General features: G+C 36.5%; 2 protein-coding genes across 2 annotated transcripts; both read right to left on the bottom strand.

The window, feature by feature from the left end:
• Positions 1–1,373: 1,373 nt before the first annotated feature.
• On the bottom strand, positions 1,374–3,544 carry LOC145608443 (uncharacterized). Its single transcript, XM_081664060.1, has 2 exons — positions 2,529–3,544; positions 1,374–1,835 (listed from the first exon to the last, which is right to left on the bottom strand). The coding sequence occupies exons 1-2, from the start codon at positions 3,216–3,218 to the stop codon at positions 1,719–1,721; spliced, it is 807 nt and encodes a 268-aa protein (XP_081520186.1). The 5' UTR covers positions 3,219–3,544; the 3' UTR covers positions 1,374–1,718.
• Positions 3,545–4,721: 1,177 nt separating this feature from the next.
• Positions 4,722–17,029, bottom strand: LOC145606980 (uncharacterized). The gene is made up of 6 exons (XM_081662785.1): positions 16,869–17,029; positions 16,419–16,752; positions 7,254–8,091; positions 6,413–6,634; positions 5,563–5,986; positions 4,722–5,469 (listed from the first exon to the last, which is right to left on the bottom strand). Exons 1-6 carry the CDS (start codon positions 17,027–17,029, stop codon positions 4,722–4,724), a joined length of 2,727 nt encoding a protein of 908 aa, XP_081518911.1.
• Between the last annotated feature and the right edge of the window lie 1,462 nt (positions 17,030–18,491).

Below are 18,491 nucleotides of genomic sequence, written 5' to 3'. Positions count from 1 at the left end.
TGAAGACCCATATTCTAGTTTAAAATTAGGGGCCGTTTGGTTCATCAAAGGGAAAGGAAATGACTTAAACTAAGGGAATGAAAAAGAATAGAATGCGATTCTATTTTTGCAATATTGTTTGTTTTATACAACAATAAAATCACAGCCATCACAAAATCACCACACAATCACAACAAAAACTACCAATTCACTTCTTCTTTCCCTTTTTCTCCGGTCACTGTGAATATCCCAACCACCCAGTCACCCCACCTTAACCCATCGCCGCTCCTCTCCCTACCCACGAAACCCTAGCCTCGAAAAAGTTCAACAATAGCCGCCCCTCTCCCTATAAGTTGAATTTTTAGGGTTTTTCAATGGGGAAGGAAAGGGGTAAAGGGATACAGTAGCGCACCGAGGGGTTGCGCTAGGGTGGCTAGGTGGTTCGGTGGTGGAGAATCTTGCGCCTAGGTGTTTCACGAGGAGGGAGGACACTTTTTCAGGTTTTTGTAGGGGTGGGGGAAGGGTTTAAGGGGAGGGGAGGGACGGCGAGGGTTGGGGGAGGGGCAGCGAAAGGTCAAGAAGGGACGGTGGTGCGGTGGCTAGTTTTCCGGTGGTGTGGGTAGGTAGGAGGGTGGTGATATGGTGGTGTGGTGGTTGCTAAGGAATGTGAATAGAAATACCTAGGACGGGTGGGGAATCGACTTAGAGGGATTTTGGGGAATGAAGAGGGTAAAGAGAATGGAAAAAAAAGCCTAACAAACGACAACAAAGAGAATGAAGGCAGTTAATTCCCATTCCCTTTGATTAATACCCCCAATCAAACGGCCTCTTAGAAGAGAGTACATTCTTTCTAGAGATAACTTTATGGTTATCTGAAGTATCATGCACCAGATGCCTAACTTGTCCCATAATTTATAATGTACTTATGTCAATAATGTCATATACTTGGATAGTGACATGATATAATAAAAAGAGTAAATTATTTTGATTGTGGATAACAGATTACTCCATCCTTCACATGATTTCATGAAATAAATTATTTTGATTACGGATAATAGATTACTCCATCGGTCTCTTAAATATTGCATTGTATATATACTATTTTAAAATGATTATCTCTTTATGTTTGCTTTATACCTATTTTAAAATTTCTCACTTGCTCTCTTTCTCATATGCACAACTTTGTTAGCTCATGTACACAACTTTGCCTGGAGTAACCGAGTAAGGGATGCACCATTACCACTTCAGATAATGACTAGAAGAAAACACTAATCTAATGAATTCACAAGAGCAAGCTAATCTAAACAAGCTTATAACACAATATTAAACCTGAAATGTTGAGAGCAGTCGCGATCAATCTCACCGACCCAAGAGCCGTGTAGACTGAATCAAAATGGATTCCAAAAACACAGCTAGATTTTATATATGAACAATATCTCAGCATAGTTTGGAGATAAGCACAATAATGTGATGAACTAAGGACCACTTTCCCTACAGTTTTTAGTACCTTCCGATTTCGTCGAGTGTCTGAAGCATACTTGTATAAACCATATGGAATCTCAAGACTAGATAGTACAAGAAAGGATTCGGAATCTATTCACAAACAGGCAGCAAGATCTTTATACCAAAAGTAATTGGATCAAGCTTAAAAAGTACTACTACAAAACAGAAATTTACTTAACCATTTACTGTCTGACTTCAGAAACAGACTTCATATTGAGCTGATGAAGAGAACCTTTTTAAAGACCTTCATGGTAACCACCAATGGTAATGTGAGCTCGAGTTACGGGTGCACCTCTCATCACGGTGATGGCTTCGTTTAGCTTGGTGGCTTGGCGAACTACTTGCTTGAACCTCTGAACAAAACCAAGACAATTTACATCAGTGGGAATACCCAAGATAGTTCTCCAATCTTATATGCAGTACTTAAAGATTGAAACTTCGATAACAAAGAAACAACAATTACAGAGGATTGGATTTCAATCATGGCAATGGAAGTTTATCATTGCCCCGCGACTGGAGTAAGTAGTTCGATCACTTTGATCTTATGGGAACTAAATGCGCCACTAGTATGATCTCAAAGTTATGAATGTGTTACATTGACATCTCCAATACAGAACAAATTACAAATTCTTTTATCCTATGCAACAAATCACAAATTGCAAGAATTTCATTCCCTTGTAACTTCTTCAATCAATCAAGCTTTATTTCACTTAATTATAAGATCACTTTCTACACAAGCATAGCAAGATCATCAACATAAACTTGAACTCAATAAAGTGCATGAACTATTTTTTAAAAGACAAACAAATTTTACATAAATATTAAATGCCAAGTAATTAGCCAAGACCTGAGATCAAAACCCGTCTACAATTATACCAGTAATAGCGATCAAGGGAGGCAAACTCAATAAGTGCATAAAACCTATAATTTAAAAGACAAACACATTTCACATAAATATTAAACGCCGACTAATTAGCCAAGACCTGAGATCAAATCCCGTCTACAATTATACGAGTAATAGGGATCAAGAGAGGCAAAAGGCTCACCTTGTCATGGGCATAAAGTTGGAAATGAAGTTCTTGCTTCTTGGAAGTCTCCTTGTGTCGGTTACCTAAAACAATGAAAGAAACAGTAGCAGCAGCAAAACCAAAAGAGAAAAGGGCACCAATTCCAGTCATTGCCAATTTCCAAACATTCAAACCTTCTTCATTTTCATTTTCATCATCATTCTCCTCTTTTTTCACAGATAATTCATGTTCTTGTTCATCAATTTTTTCAAAATTACCACTTTTATTTCTCTCAATTTCCTCAAATTGATAAGAACCCACATCAATTTGAGGCAAAATTCCCCTATTTAAGGACTTGGGTGAGTCCATTTTCATGTCGACAAATTCATTTTCCTTCAATTTCTTGAAGAAAACTTGAGAAACTGGTTCCTGAAAATCAGCTTCTTCTCCTTTGATCATCTGATTTTCATCAGATTTTTTGGGGGTTTCATCAATTGGTAACTTTACTACCTCTTCTGGGATTTCCTCAATTTTTTGATCCAATTGAATTGGCACAGGAATTACCCTTGAATTCTTCATCTTCTTCATTTCTGGCTCAGTAAATTTCTGAAAATAATTCATATCAATTACAGTTGTACTTGATTTAGGAACAAAATTATTTGCTCCATTATTTTCATGAAAATCAATCAACCCTTCATCAGAAAGAAGATCCCACTCTTCAAGATCCATTTTTTAAAATTTTATTGGAGAGAAAAAACAAGAATTTTGATCATATAATTCAAAGAAATGAAATCAAGGAATAATTAATTTTGATGGGGTTTTTGGGTGTTGAATTATAGAGGTAATAATTTGATTAAGAGAAGAGAAGTTTCTCATTGGAGTGTAGTGTGGAATTTTAGTGTAACAAGGCTACTCCATTGGGGAGGGAAAGATTGGACCTTTCTGTTAACTTCTAATGCTTTTGGCCCCTTGTTTGTGTAGTAGAAGATTCAATCAAAGTATATAGTAGGAAGTTTATTTTTCTTTGAAGTGCTTATCTTTACCAAAAGATAGACATTAGAGAGTGGTCCAATAGGGTCCCAATCGGTTGTGAAATCACTCTATGACTCACCACCCCTTTGATGGCTTTCCTATTTCTTTTGCTTTGATTATTATAAAAAAGTATACTAGTTTAAATGTCATTATGTCGATAATTAAGGGTATGTTTACATTTATTTAATTTCAGTTCAGTTCATTTCATTTCAGCTTCAATTAGTCCAGTTCAGTTCAGCTCAGCTCCAATTAGTTCATTTCAACTTCTAATTTTCCTTTCTCATAAAATATTCATTTCAGCTCACCTCAGCTCAGTTCAGTAGTTTAATTCAGTTCCAATCAGTTCAGTTCAATCCAGTTCAGCTCCAATCTGTTCAGTTCAGCTCAATTCAGTAAATGTGAACATGCCCTTAGTATAGTTCTTTACATTTTAAAGTCACTTATAAATTTTAAATATTATTATTATTATTATTACTTCCTCCGTCACCCTAATGTTCTTCGCAGTCGTTACTCAAACCTAGCTGATAATGCTCTTGATATGAAATAACCAAGGAAAGACAAGTAAAAGAGGAAAACTTTCAAACCAACACAATTTTCAATGCAACAAAAATAAGGCAAACCTATCTCAAAGTCACAAAGATAAATGAAATAGGGGTCTTAATCAAAGCTAACACCAAGTAAAGCTAGGATTAAGGTGTAACCACATAGATTATAAGAGATGAAATCACAAAGAAAGCAAGATAATCACAAAGATTATGGTAGAGAGAGAAAGTCTCTTTGATTACAAAATCAAGCAAAGTTCAACATTAATTAAAATGCAAAAACGTCTTAAAATAACTTAAATAGTTCGGAAAAGTTGACTGAAAAACAAGAAAAGGTTCGGCCGAACTCAGGGTAAGTTTGGTCTAACTTTTGGTCTAACTTTTGGGTAGGTTCGGCCGAACTCAGGGTAAGTTCGGTAGAACTGTCCTGCTTCTGGTTCCGTCGAACTCAAAAGTTCGACCACTGCTGCAAAACTGACAAAATCGAGTTTGAAACTGCCTAGGTGGTTCGGTCGGACTTCCTAGGTTCGGCCGCACCTCTTCAATTCTTGTTGTCTTCAAGTGTGATGATGGTTAACCCCGAGGGGTGACCTCCAAGGAGCTTGGCCCGACTTCGTGTCACGACATGTGGCACGTCTTCCACTTCTTCCACTAAGTTTTATGCACCTGCGTCAAACCCCTCCTCTTCAAAAGGAATTGCCCTTAATTCCGGGTCATCACCACCAACATCATCTTCATAAAGAAAAGGAGCAAGATCACCAACATTAAAGGTAGCATGAACTCCAAAGTCTCTCGGTAGTTTGACCTTGTAAGCCTTAGGTCCAACTCTCTCCACAACTTCAAAGGGGCCTTCGGATCTTGGCATGACCTTGTTCTTTCTCTTAGCCGGGAATCTTGCCTTTTGAAGATGGAGTAACACAAGATCACCTACATTGAATTCCCTTGGCTTCTTAAATTTGTTTTCCCTTGCCTTGTAACTCTCATTTGCCTTCTCAATTCTCTTCTTGACATCTTCATGAAACTTTCTCATCGTTTCAACTCTATCTTTTGCCTCAAAGCTCAACTCCTCTTGAGGGATACTAGGCAACAAGTCAAGTGGTAGGTGGGGATTAAAACCATACACTATTTCAAATGGTGTTTTCCCGGTAGCTATGCAGTGAGAGTGGTTGTAAGAAAATTCAACTTGAGGTAGCTTAAGATTCCAATCTTTCATGTGTTTTCTAATGATAGCTCGGAGAACGGTGGACATGGTAAAATTTGTTACCTCGGTTTGAGGGTGACTAGAGGTACTAAACAAGAGCTTGGTTCCCACTAACTTCCACAAAATCTTCCAAAAGTAGCTCAAGAACTTAGGATCTCGGTCCGACACAATACTCTTTGGAATGCCATGAAGCTTCACCACTTCTCTAAAGAACAAGGTAGCCACATAAGAAGGGTCATCGGTTTTGTGGCAAGGAATGAAGTGAGCCATCTTGCTAAAACGATCAACCACAACAAACACAGAATCATTTTGCCTTTGGGTGCGAGGGAGAGCAACTACAAAATCCATACTAAGATCATCCCAAGGGTGACTAAGGACCGGAAGAGGAGAGTAGAGTCCTTCATGGAATTGGCTCTTAGCCTTGTGACAATCCCCACAACGAGCTATCACATCTTGCACATCACCAAACATCTTGGGCCAATAAAAATGTTCTCGAAGAATGTCATATGTTTTTACAACCCCAAAGTTTCCGGCTAGTCCTCTTTGATGAGCTTCCTTAACAAGCAACCGTCGATGAGTGCATTTCGAAATACAAACCTTGTTTCCCTTGAAAAGGAAACCTTCTTGCACCATGAAAGAGCCATCGACCCCTTCCTCACACTTCTTCATCAACTCACCAAAATCCTCATCATTGCTATACAACTCTTTAAGCAACTCAAACCCTAAAAACTTCTCATCAAGAATAGTGATCATACAATGCCTCCTAGAAAGAGCATCAGCCACAACATTGCTCTTCCCTTCCCTGTACGTAGTAGAGAAAGTGAATGATGGGAGGAATTCAACCCATTTAGCATGCCTTGCATTGAGTTTATGATAGCCATTGATGTACTTGAGAGATTTATGATCAGAGTGTAGCATAAATGGTCTAGGCCTCAAGTAATGTGACCAATGATCAAGAGCCCTTACAATAGCATAGAACTCCTTGTCATAGGTACTGTATCTCATTCTTGCTCCACCAAGCTTCTCACTAAAATAAGCAACTGGCCTCCCTCCTTGCACAAGAGCCGCTCCAATTCCAACCCCACTAGCATCACATTCAACGTCAAAGGGTTGATCAAATTTCGGAAGAGCTAAGATTGGAGCCTCACACAACTTTTTCTTGAGGGTCTCAAAAGTCCTTTGAGCCGATGGTGTCCACTCAAAAGTAAACTTCTTCATGCATTTGGTCACCAGGGCCAAGATAGTGCTAAAATTCTTCACAAACCTTCGATAGAAGGAAGCTAAACCATGAAAACTCCTAACTTGAGTGAGAGTGGTAGGAGTAGGCCAAGATTGAATGGCCTCCACTTTACTAGGGTCCATTGAGATCCCTACATTCGAAATCACATAACAAAGAAAAACAATAAAAGTACATTTTTCCAACTTGGTAAAAAGCCGCCTACTTCTCAATGTTTCAAATACTTGCCTCAAGTGCTTAACATGATCAAGTTCACATTTTCTATAAACAAGTATGCCATCTAAATAAACAACAACAAATTTACCAATGAAAGGGCAAAGTACCTCGTTCATGAGTCTCATGAAAGTTTTAGGAGCATTAGAGAGCCCAAATGGCATAACTAGCCACTCATACAAGCCTTGCTTTGTCTTGAAAGCGGTCTTCCACTCATCTCCTTCACCCATACGAATTTGATGGTACCCCACTCAAATCAATCTTCGAAAACACCTTGGAACCATGTAACTCATCAAGCATATCATCAAATCGGGGAATAGGGAAGCGATTTTAGACATGAATACAATACTAAAATTTAATCAAGTTTCACCCAATACTCTTTAACGATACACCCGACTCTAGATACACTCGAATATTTGAAAATAACATTTCGCACTATGCTCAAAATGAAAGAACCTAAGAAGGCAGTCTCTAATCTCTATCCCACATCGTTAAGCAACCAAAAAGATGCATGTACCCTTTGTTAAACCAAACAAAACCTCTCACAGTTCGATACTTGATGGTAATGTTGTTGATGGACCTGATATCCACACACACCCTCCATGTACCATCCTTTTTCGGGACCAAAAGAGCCATAACCGAACAAGGGCTAAGGGATTCCCTCACAAATCCTCTTTCAATCAACTCACCAACTTGTCTTTGAAGCTCTCTTGCTTTATCAGGGGTACACTTATATGCTGGTCTATTAGGGAGTTGGGATCCGGGAATAAGATCAATTTGATGCTCAATTCCCCTAATAGGTGGCAAACCGGGTAGGAGGTCATCGGGAAAAATACCATGGTACTCAACCAATACTTCCTTGACAAGGGGGTGGATTGGGTTCTCTCGCTCATTCTCTTGTGTTACCCTAAGAAGACAAACAAAGACAATGTGTCCTTGATTTATCTCCTTGCCCATCTCATTTTCCCCAATGAGAAGGTTCTCTTTAATTGTGTTTCCCGTACCCAAGGGTTCTTTGTGTTTGATGGTGGGGGACAAGGGGTTGAGTACAATCTTTTTCTTATCCATCATGAATGAATAAGTGTTCTTTCTTCCATCATGCATCACATCTTTATCAAACTGCCAAGGTCTACCAAGAAATACATGACAATCATCCATAGGCAATACATCACAAAGCACCATATCCTTATATAACTTGCCAATTGAGGTTGAAAGAAGAGTTTGTTTCATTACCTTCACCTCATTGTGATTGTTAAGCCATTGAAGCTTGTAGGGAGTAGGGTGATCGATCGTTTCAAGATTGACCTTGCTAACCAATGTTGTTGAGGCTACATTAGTGCAAGAGCCACTATCGATGATAAGATTGCAAACCCAATCCTTGATGGTGCAACGAGTTGTAGGAGTTTATAGGTACTACGCAGCGGAAATAAACATGAATCATATTCATACAGTACCTAGTCCAAGGATCTAATGCATAACACATAAAGCACAAATAATCGTACCTTTGAAGCGTGATTCCACGTGCGATCGAGCAAGAACAAAGGGAGATAAAGAACCCCAAGCGTGATTCCTCTACTTGGTCCACGGGCACAGATTAAGACCTCCACTAATGCTAGTTAGTTGTGACTGAACGCTTCAATCAACCTTCAACGGAGAGGGGAGACATACTAACCAAGAACCACCACGATAACCACCACACGCGCCACCAAGGGGTGGCCGGCTATACGGACGTGAGGGGAGGATGAGGGCCGTGAGTTGGAGAGAGGATTAGGATTTTAGGATTGGTTGCATTGATGTCAAAATTCACAGTGTGTGAATTATGACTACTTCTTGCAAACCCTAGGCATGGATCTTATTTATTGATCTCATCTCTAAATAAGAGCCCATGTCAAAAGCCCAAAACCTAGTTCCAATCTAACTATGCTAGCCCAATCCAATTCATGATTAGTTAATTGCTCATGAGGCCCATTAATGGGCCTCTTACTTGCTTAACCCAATACCCTTGTGTGTGACCAATATAGGATCCATTCTAAAGGGCTTTGGACCATTTGACTAGCCCAAAGATCATCTCTCATAGTCTAGCAATAGAAGATGACGCCCCAATAGAATGAACTTATTATCTCCATAATAGTGATCCTTGATATATCTAGTAATTGCACTTATCGAAGACATAATTCCTTCAATCTCCCACTTAACTGAGACAAGTGCGCAATATTCAAATTCCTTAAGTCATTTTGTGTCGATTTGATAATATGATTGCATCTTATGTAATCAATATTAATCTACAAACCATTTCTTGAAATCTGAGTTAGAATTACAAAACAAATGGTTATTATGTAACACATTTGAGTACGGCCATGCATTTTCTGAATTCTCCCTCTTCAAGAGGCCAAAACATGACACATTCCTAATTTAATAGGTAGACTCTATCCAATCTTATGGCAACCAAAGCTCCCACTCAACTCATGAAGTAACCGGAAAACATCCTTTATAATCTCCAGTTACGGCCAGATGTTTGAATGTACCACAGTTAAAACAATCATTGAATGAGATCAATGTTCCACTCATGTCAAAGGAATCCACTAATATATCCGGAAGCTCTATACTTGAACTTCAAAGTAGGTCAATAGTTCGATCATGCATCATTCATGCATATCCATGTGATTGACCGAGCATCACTACGCTCCTATAGCCCATGAAACTGCGCTATCCAATCAATCTTAACATGCTAGTCCATTATTGAAATCATTTATGTCCAGTTTAATGATTCCGAACTAGGAACTTAAATAATATATGAATTTAGTTCACCTGTGGGGTTTCATTCAAAAGGTCATCAACCTAGTGAGCCCATCAATTCATAATTATTTTGGACATTTTATCTAATCTTGAAACCACGATTAAATGAGATTGAAACTTTGTTTCAATTGATAAACATAATTCTGCAAGCTAATGTATTTTTACTTTTGTAATATGCTTTCTCAAAACATACACAACTAAAAATTACATAACTTGCTTCAATCCAAAAACCTTAGTATGACTCTCATACCTTGGTTATGGAAGGGGTTTAGTAAGTAGAGTTCATGAGACATTCTCATAAACATGAATTTTGCAATTTCTAAATTTTATAATCATTTTCATCTCCATACACTAAGAATTTTCCTTCGCCCTTTCGCAAGGAACTTTGGAATTTCTAATTTGTAATCCAACGTCACATTATTGGATTTCGATTGAAATCTATCATCACTTGTTCTAAGAACACGTGAATCAAATAGACGAGTATAGTCCATGACATGCATGATGGATCCTTTGCAAATTGCATAAGGATCATCACTCAAAGTCTTAATTTCATCAGCCTTTCTTAAAGTATTGAATCATTAAGCAATGTGCCATGTTACATGGGATTGAAACTCCTTTCAATATAATGTTGAACTCTATAAGAATCTTATCAAAATAAGTTTCTTAACCAGAACTCAAACATGCTTCGAGACCCATCTATATAGATCTTGAATCCAAATGTACTCATCTTCTTCTTCTTCAAGGTTTTCATACAAAATGCATTAGCCATTACTTGATCCTTCAATAATTGCATTCTGTACTAGACAAAGAAGATTTCATAGCTCCCACTAAACATCTTGTACATATAAGACCTTTTCTTTATTTTACGAGAACATCAAACGATTTGATTAACTCACAAAATTAAGAACATAACTCCCTGATGCTAACTTCAATCCATTATGGATCTTTTATGCATCCTTAGGATTATTGGATCTCCAAACTTTTGATTGTATCATATACAAATCTTATTTCATGAACAATTTCAAGAAAGCGTTTTGATATCCATCCACCAAATCTTATAAGGTAGAAATCACTAAATATCTTTAATAGATCTTTGCAACATGTAAAGGTTTCATCGTAATCATAGTCATACTATGAATTAGTTGAATCCTTTAACAAGTCTTTGCTTTAGTTAGAAAACATTTTTCTTTCTTGTCTGCTTTGCTTACAATGGGTTTCACCCAATTTAGGCAAATTATTCAAGTGTCATACACTTGCTTACAGATTTAGAATCTATTACAGATTTCCTGGTTTTAAACCACTTGGAGTTATAACTTGTCAAATCATCTTTATTACTTGCATAATCATAATGTTCCAAAATAAATATTTTAGAACTCTTAGTCAATATGAAATCATATTTCTTTGGCTAAGTTTTACGTATGCTAGTCATCATTGTGGGTTTTTACGCAACAATTGAAACTCATACAACAACTTTGTTTATCTTTCAATGAGAAATGACAATAGAGGATGTGCACTTGGAATGTACTACCTTCGACACATGGTTATTAATCCCATTACACTTAATGAGACCACGCGTTGTCATTTGTATCATGAGGTGAATCATGCTCATATTGTTGCTGTTATTCGATTGCTTCTCGAATATCTTCAAGAATTTTGAAATCACTTTTCTTGAACTCTTTCAAGGCTCTCGAACTTTTCGAGATTCTTATACTTCCACTTGCCTTTTGAAGAGGCATATTTAGCATAGGGTGAACCAATCATGGTTTGAACCACGTTTGTTTGTTGCTTTTCTCAAACTCTTTTGAGATTTACACTACTCCCACTTGACCTTTTGGAACAATTTCCATAAGGGCACCTAGTTGAGCAACAAACATTTGGTGCTAAGTATGGTTGTGTAGTAGTACCCTGTGCTCTATATAGGAATCGAACGTGTATCAAACGGTTTAATACATGTTTTATTCCTTGCTTTGTAGAAAGACTTAATAAGAACTTTTCTTATCCATATCACATATGAAGCCTTTGCTACTTTTGATTTGACGTATGTAGTTTTGTTTAGTTTTGTAGCTTATCTTAAAAGTATATCCCTTGAACAATGGTTGGAAGATAGGTAATGTACATCCATTATCAAAATATATCTCATATAGATTGATAACTTCCTTCATAAACACTTCACAAGGTTTTCTTTCGGAGTTTGTTGTAAAACGATTTTATAACTCTTGGATGTTTATCAATGTCTTGGCTTAAATTCTCATTATTACGATCATATCGCAATATTTTGAATGTGTTGCCAAGTACATGTCTTGACTTAAATTTTCACAATTTCAATCATATTGTAGTGTAATCATTATCTTGTCAAGTTGATAATGAACTTCATACTGAACATTTTGAACTTTTCAAAATCTTCACTTCCATGCTTCGACTAAGCATAAGCAGTGATCGTATCATAAATGAAGTTTCGTTGTCCGTCTCTAGCCTTTGAACCTTTGGTTTTCTTACATCGATATGTATTCGACCTTGAGTACACATCATCATTTCTCTAAATGGTGACTTAGTCAAAATTTCAAATTAGAATGATAATTACATATATCAATAGATTCATAATCTAATGATATTGAAAGTCCATTCTTTTGGATCTTCCGCATGCAATTTTCATTTTCATTCGAATTAATTGATATTTTAGAGACAATTTATATATATAGAGAAATGGTTTAATTATTTCTATCATATAGAATTTTAAACCTATTTAGCAATTCAAAACACATTATGACTCAATGAAGCATAGAAACATTTATTCCACGTTTTTAATCTTCGATGTTTAGTCATTACTAACATTGAATGGTGTTTTGATAATGACAAGAATGAATAACATTTATTTAATTCTAGCCAATTATTAGTGGTGAAATACTGGTTCTACTTGTAAAGTTGCAACTTTTGCTTCCAGACTTGTAGATTCTACTTGTGAAGTAGCAACATTTGCTTCTAAACTTGTAGATTTATTTCTCCTTTAGTAATAACTTCTTCCTTTAGTTCAATCACATTGTGCAATGAGTGATCTAAACAAGACATCATATGTCCAAGAAGTAGCAATATGCCAAATCAATTTCTATAATATAATTCTTAAATTGGAACATTTCCATTCTTGTACCTTCCAACTATATGAGGTAGTTTCTAATCAATTAGAATTGGTCCATTTAATTTGAAACATTTGTTGTTCATAACAACTTTTAGCATGTAAGTAGTTCTAGGTTTGAGAAGTAGCAACTTGTTTGCATTTCTTGGCCTATAACTTCTTAATGCAATCCTCATATATTCCTAAACCTTTCCCTTTGAGCCACTTAGAACATTTCTCTTAGGTTCAAAATGATACTTTGCTTGACTTCTTTAAGCACTTTTCATGATCTTGCTAAGTCTATTCTATCATTATTTATATTTGAGTTTAATCAAGTATTAAACTCTATATAAAGTAGATGAAGAATATTGTCATTTGATCAACTTTTGATCATAGATATTTCCAATCACTTTCTCATATTCAATCATATTGAAGATAAGAGATTTTATTGGATTTCTATACTTGTCTTTAAGAGGGTTTGTACCTCTCATCTCATTATACCTTGAAACATTTTTCAAAATGAAGATGTGTTGGCATTTTACTCAAACATTTTGAATAAAACCAACCTTAGACCTGTGACATGAATTTCTAAAACTTGCCTTTTATAACAATCTTAGCAAAATTGGAATATAGGTTTATGGATTATCTTTTAAACTTTTTGAGAACGTTTCTCAGCTTTATTTTCAATCGAGGAGATTATATAATAAAATAATAAAATTAGAACGACATGTTACTTATAAGTAAACGCAAAATTCAATTATGTTTATAAAATTTAAAGTACCATAAGCGAATTAAATTGGTAACTTTAAAACACTCTATTCAATTTAAGTGATCCCTACTTGAATTAAGTGATTCCAAGATCCTTTATTTGTGCAATAATTAACCAGAGTGAAGCCCCGCATCAACCATTACATTTTCAAGGTGAGTAAACTCTTTACTGATTACAACTCTTGTAACTCTTGGTTGAATAATTAATCATCGCATGTTTAATTATTACTCTTAGCTTCAAGGTTCTAAACTATTTAGGTAACCTTGTTGAGTACAACCAATTAAAAGTGTAGATATGCGGTTCTACCCCCACTTCCCCAAGATATATTATGATGCTCAGCTGAGTGCTGACCCATCACAAACGATCAAGGTTTTCGTCGGGTTTTTAATTGGAAAAGCTGCATCAATATTACTGGGATCTAGATTTATTATGTTGTGATTAAATAGTGAACTCTAGCGCATCATCACAAAACATCAATAAAATCTAACATGCATAAAATACTGAATGCATAAATAAGACATAGCATGGCCCCTAATCATAAGAAAACTAATAAAGTAAATGCTCCCACTTGAATCATCATGGATCGCATCCATCTTGCTCCTTTGGGCCTTCACTTCATGGGCTTCTTGGATTAACTACAACCTGTAATTCTACTCTATTCTATCTACTACTTAAATAAAATAAAATAAAATTACAAAATACTTTATCGGTACGTAGACCGTACTAAGATTACAAAAATACATCACGATACGCAGATCGTAGTTAGCAATCTACTGGGCCATACTAGTCATTATATAGCAATAAACAACATCATATATTATAAAATTGCCACATAATAAATCACTCATCATGCTTTCTTAAACTACAACATCGAATGTTCACAATTAAGGAAACATGGCATCTAAATATCTCATATTTTAATTAAAGCAATTAGATAATATCATATATTATTCATGATCATCAATAAAATATCATATATTCTAAATTAGTCATGAGATAGAATTAAATCTTATTTTAATCTTAAAAGATAAATCATATTTATCCTCAAAGATTATCCTAACAAAGTTAGGAAATTCTATCCTAATTACTAGCCAATCACAATATTTTAAATCAATTATATCCAAAAATAATTATGGGATAATCACATTATTTAAATCAATTATTATCCTTTTGGACTATGCTCAGAATATCCTAACAAATCTTATCCAAAATTAACCACTTTAATTTAGGATAATTACTAATTTAACAACTTAAATATGGATAATATCAAATGTAACAACTTTTGAATATTTGATTTTATCCTAAAATAAAAGATTTATTTTCAAAATATTTTAACTTATCCAAAATAAAACCGATTTTATCTCAAAATAATTCGTAATTATCCTGAAATAATTTTTCAAAAACAGATTTTTTTTTTTTTTTTTGAAAAACCGCCAGCCACCGTGGTGTGGCCAGCCACGGTGGCCGTACACCGCAAGGTGTACGCTGCTGTGCAGCGGCGCAGGGCAGCAGCAGCAGCACCGTGCACCTGCGGTGCGGCACTGCTGTTGCTGCTGTTCTGATCCTTGCTGCTGCCCCTCCCTTCGGACCACCAGCAGCGGCACCACCGTGGCAGCACCACCGTGGCAGCGCCACCCAGCCGCGGTGCTGCTGCTGTAATTTCCCTTTTTTTTTTTAATTAAAACAAAACAAATTTTGTAAAAATCAATTAAACTTTATGTGGTCCTATTAATCCCAAAATTAAATCATATTCAATTTTGAAATTAGGGTTCTTGATGAAATTAATCCCCAATTTAATTTAACACTTAAATTAAATAATTTGATCATGAAAAATTCATAATTTTAACATGTAATCAAATAAATTAAATTCCTTAAACATATTACCATCGAAATAAATCAAAATTAAACACAAATTTCACAAATTAGGGTTCAAAATTTCGAAATTTTCAAAATTAGGGTTTAGGGGGGTCGAAATTTTCGAGCATAATGGGCAAAAATCGGATCTCTTCATGGCTATTTTGAGCATTATTAAATCACATTTAATCAATTCCAAGAGTTAAATCACATTTAATATAATAATTGACCCATAATTAAAATTCTCCCTCCTAATTGAATTAAAATTGTGGATTATCAAAGAATTATTGGCAATATGCGTAAATGCAATAGGCTAACTGATACCAATGTAGGAGTTTATAGGTACTACGCAGCGGAAATAAACATGAATCATATTCATACAGTACCTAGTCCAAGGATCTAATGCATAACACATAAAGCACAAATAATCGTACCTTTGAAGCGTGATTCCACGTGCGATCGAGCAAGAACAAAGGGAGATAAAGAACCCCAAGCGTGATTCCTCTACTTGGTCCACGGGCACAGATTAAGACCTCCACTAATGCTAGTTAGTCGTGACTGAACGCTTCAATCAACCTTCAACGGAGAGGGGAGACATACTAACCAAGAACCACCACGATAACCACCACACGCGCCACCAAGGGGTGGCCGGCCGTACGGACGTGAGGGGAGGATGAGGGTCGTGAGTTGGAGAGAGGATTAGGGTTTTGGGATTGGTTGCATTGATGTCAAAATTCACAGTGTGTGAATTATGACTACTTCTTGCAAACCCTAGGCATGGATCTTATTTATAGATCTCATCTCTAAATAAGAGCCCATGTCAAAAGCCCAAAACCTAGTTCCAATCTAACTATGCTAGCCCAATCCAATTCATGATTAGTTAATTGCTCATGAGGCCCATTAATGGGCCTCTTACTTGCTTAACCCAATACCCTTGTGTGTGACCAATATAGGATCCATTCTAAAGGGCTTTGGACCATTTGACTAGCCCAAAGATCATCTCTCATAGTCTAGCAATAGAGGATGACGCCCCAATAGAATGAACTTATTATCTCCATAATAGTGATCCTTGATATATCTAGTAATTGCACTTATCGAAGACATAATTCCTTCACGAGTTTGGAAGATGTTTTCCCTTTGCTCTTCCGCTAAAGGGGTGGAAATGGAGTGAAGTACTCTCCTCACAACAAGGATTTGACCCTCATCAACGTCAACTACAATTTTATCCTCCTCATCATATATAGGGTCACTAAAATCCTTCTTTTCATCTTCATACTCATCATCATCCATTTCACGAATCATCATAGCTCTATTATTTGGACACTCATTTGCAAAATTTCCATAGCCTTTACACTTGTAGCAAGTCTTTCGATTGCCCATCTTCTTGTGATCATCTTTGCTAGGAAAATGCATGGGAGTCTTGTCTATGTCATCCTTAGAAATGGGCTTGCTTGTCTCGCCCTTTGGAGTAAAAGAACTCTTGAAGGTAGGCTTAGGATACCCACTAGCACTACTCACCTTGCATACTTCTCAAACTTCAAAGCCTTTTGCACCACTTGATCAAAACTTCCATGGGCATGCACATCAACCTTTTGCCCAAGCTTTCTTTCAAGACCACTAATATACCTAGCAATCTTATGCTCCAGTGCTTCCTCAACTCCACTCATGATAGAAAGTTTTTCAAACTCCTTAGTATACATCTCTACCGATATAGTTCCTTGCTTTAGAGAGTTCAATTTAAGATAAGCATCTTGCAAATAATCTCTAGGCACAAAAGCCTTGTTCATATGTTTCTTTAATTTCTCCCAAGATATGATTTTTAATTTTCCATCTTTCTTCCTACGATTCTTAAAGTTTATTTACCATAAAAAAGCGTGTTTTTTGAGTTTAAGGATGGCCAATTTGAAATGTTTTTCATCGTTATAACCCTTATATTCAAACACATTCTCCATACTTCTCACCCAATCAAGAAATTCATTGGGATCAAGATTACTTTCAAAGTCCAGAAATTCTAACTAGATGTCTCGGTCACGGTTGTCCTCATGGTGTCATTGGTGGCATTCCCTTCTCCGGTGAGGAGAGTGAGAATCATCTTCTTCACTAGGGCTTCTCCTCCTTCTAGAACTTCTTCTATTCTCCAAGACCTTAAGAAGTCTATCAAACTTCCTTTATAGAGCATCCAATCTAGAGTGCTCATTGTAACTTTCTTCATATTCATTATAGTATCTATCACCCATGTTTCTTGATAGAAAGCTTGTACCTTTGAGAGAAAAATTTCAAATTTTGTGGGAAAAGATGAGATCTTTTGAGAAGGGGAAAGAGAAATTCAAAAAGGTAGGATCTTTCTAGGCTAATAACCTAGGCTCTTGATACCAAATGATATGAAATAACCAAGGAAAGACAAGTAAAAGAGGAAAACTTTCAAACCAACACAACTTTCACTGTAACAAAAATAAGGCAAACCTATGTCAAAATCACAAAGATAAATAAAATAGGGGTCTTAATCAAAGCCAACACCAAGTAAAGCTAAGATTAAGGTATAACCACAAAGATTACAAGAGTTGCAATCATAAAGAAAGCAAGATAATCACAAAGATTATGGTAGAGAGATAAAGTTTCTTTGATTACAAAATCAAGCAAAGTCCAACATTAATTAAAATGCAAAAACGTCTTAAAACAACTTAAATAGTTCGGAAAAGCTGACTGAGAAACGGGAAAAGGTTTGGCCGAACTCAGGGTAAGCTCGGTCGAACTTGTGGGTAGATTACCGAACTCAGGGAAAAGTTCGGTCAAACTGTCCTGCTCGTGGTTCGGTCAAACTTTTGGAGTTCGACCACTGCTGCAAAACTGACGAAATCGGGTTTGAAACTGCCTAGGTGGTTCGGTCGGACTTCTTGGGTTTGGCCGCACCTCTTCAATTCTTCTTGTCTTCAAGTGTGAGGATAGTTAACCCCGAGAGGTGACCTCCAATGAGCTTGGCCCGACTTTGTGTCACACTAAGTGGCACGTCTTACACTTCTTCCACTAAGTTTCATGCACCCGCGTCAGATCTAGAGGGGTATGAGATGGAATTTGTTGCTGACGAGGATCGAACCTCGCACCTCAAGGATGTGAGGCAAATCCTAAACTCATCTCCATCCTCGCATAACATATTCATCGCCATTCCTAACTCCATCCCCGCGACGAGTCCTTAACTCATCTCCATCCCATTTTTCACTCTAGCGAGTATAAATCTAAAACCATCCCTAG

Source organism: Chenopodium album, chromosome 23 (assembly GCF_948465745.1).
Source record: "Chenopodium album chromosome 23, dcCheAlbu1.1, whole genome shotgun sequence".
In the NCBI taxonomy this organism is placed as follows: domain Eukaryota; kingdom Viridiplantae; phylum Streptophyta; class Magnoliopsida; order Caryophyllales; family Amaranthaceae; genus Chenopodium; species Chenopodium album.
The sequence above is the reverse complement of the archived record's forward strand: the minus strand, read 5'-3'. Positions and strand labels throughout refer to the sequence as shown.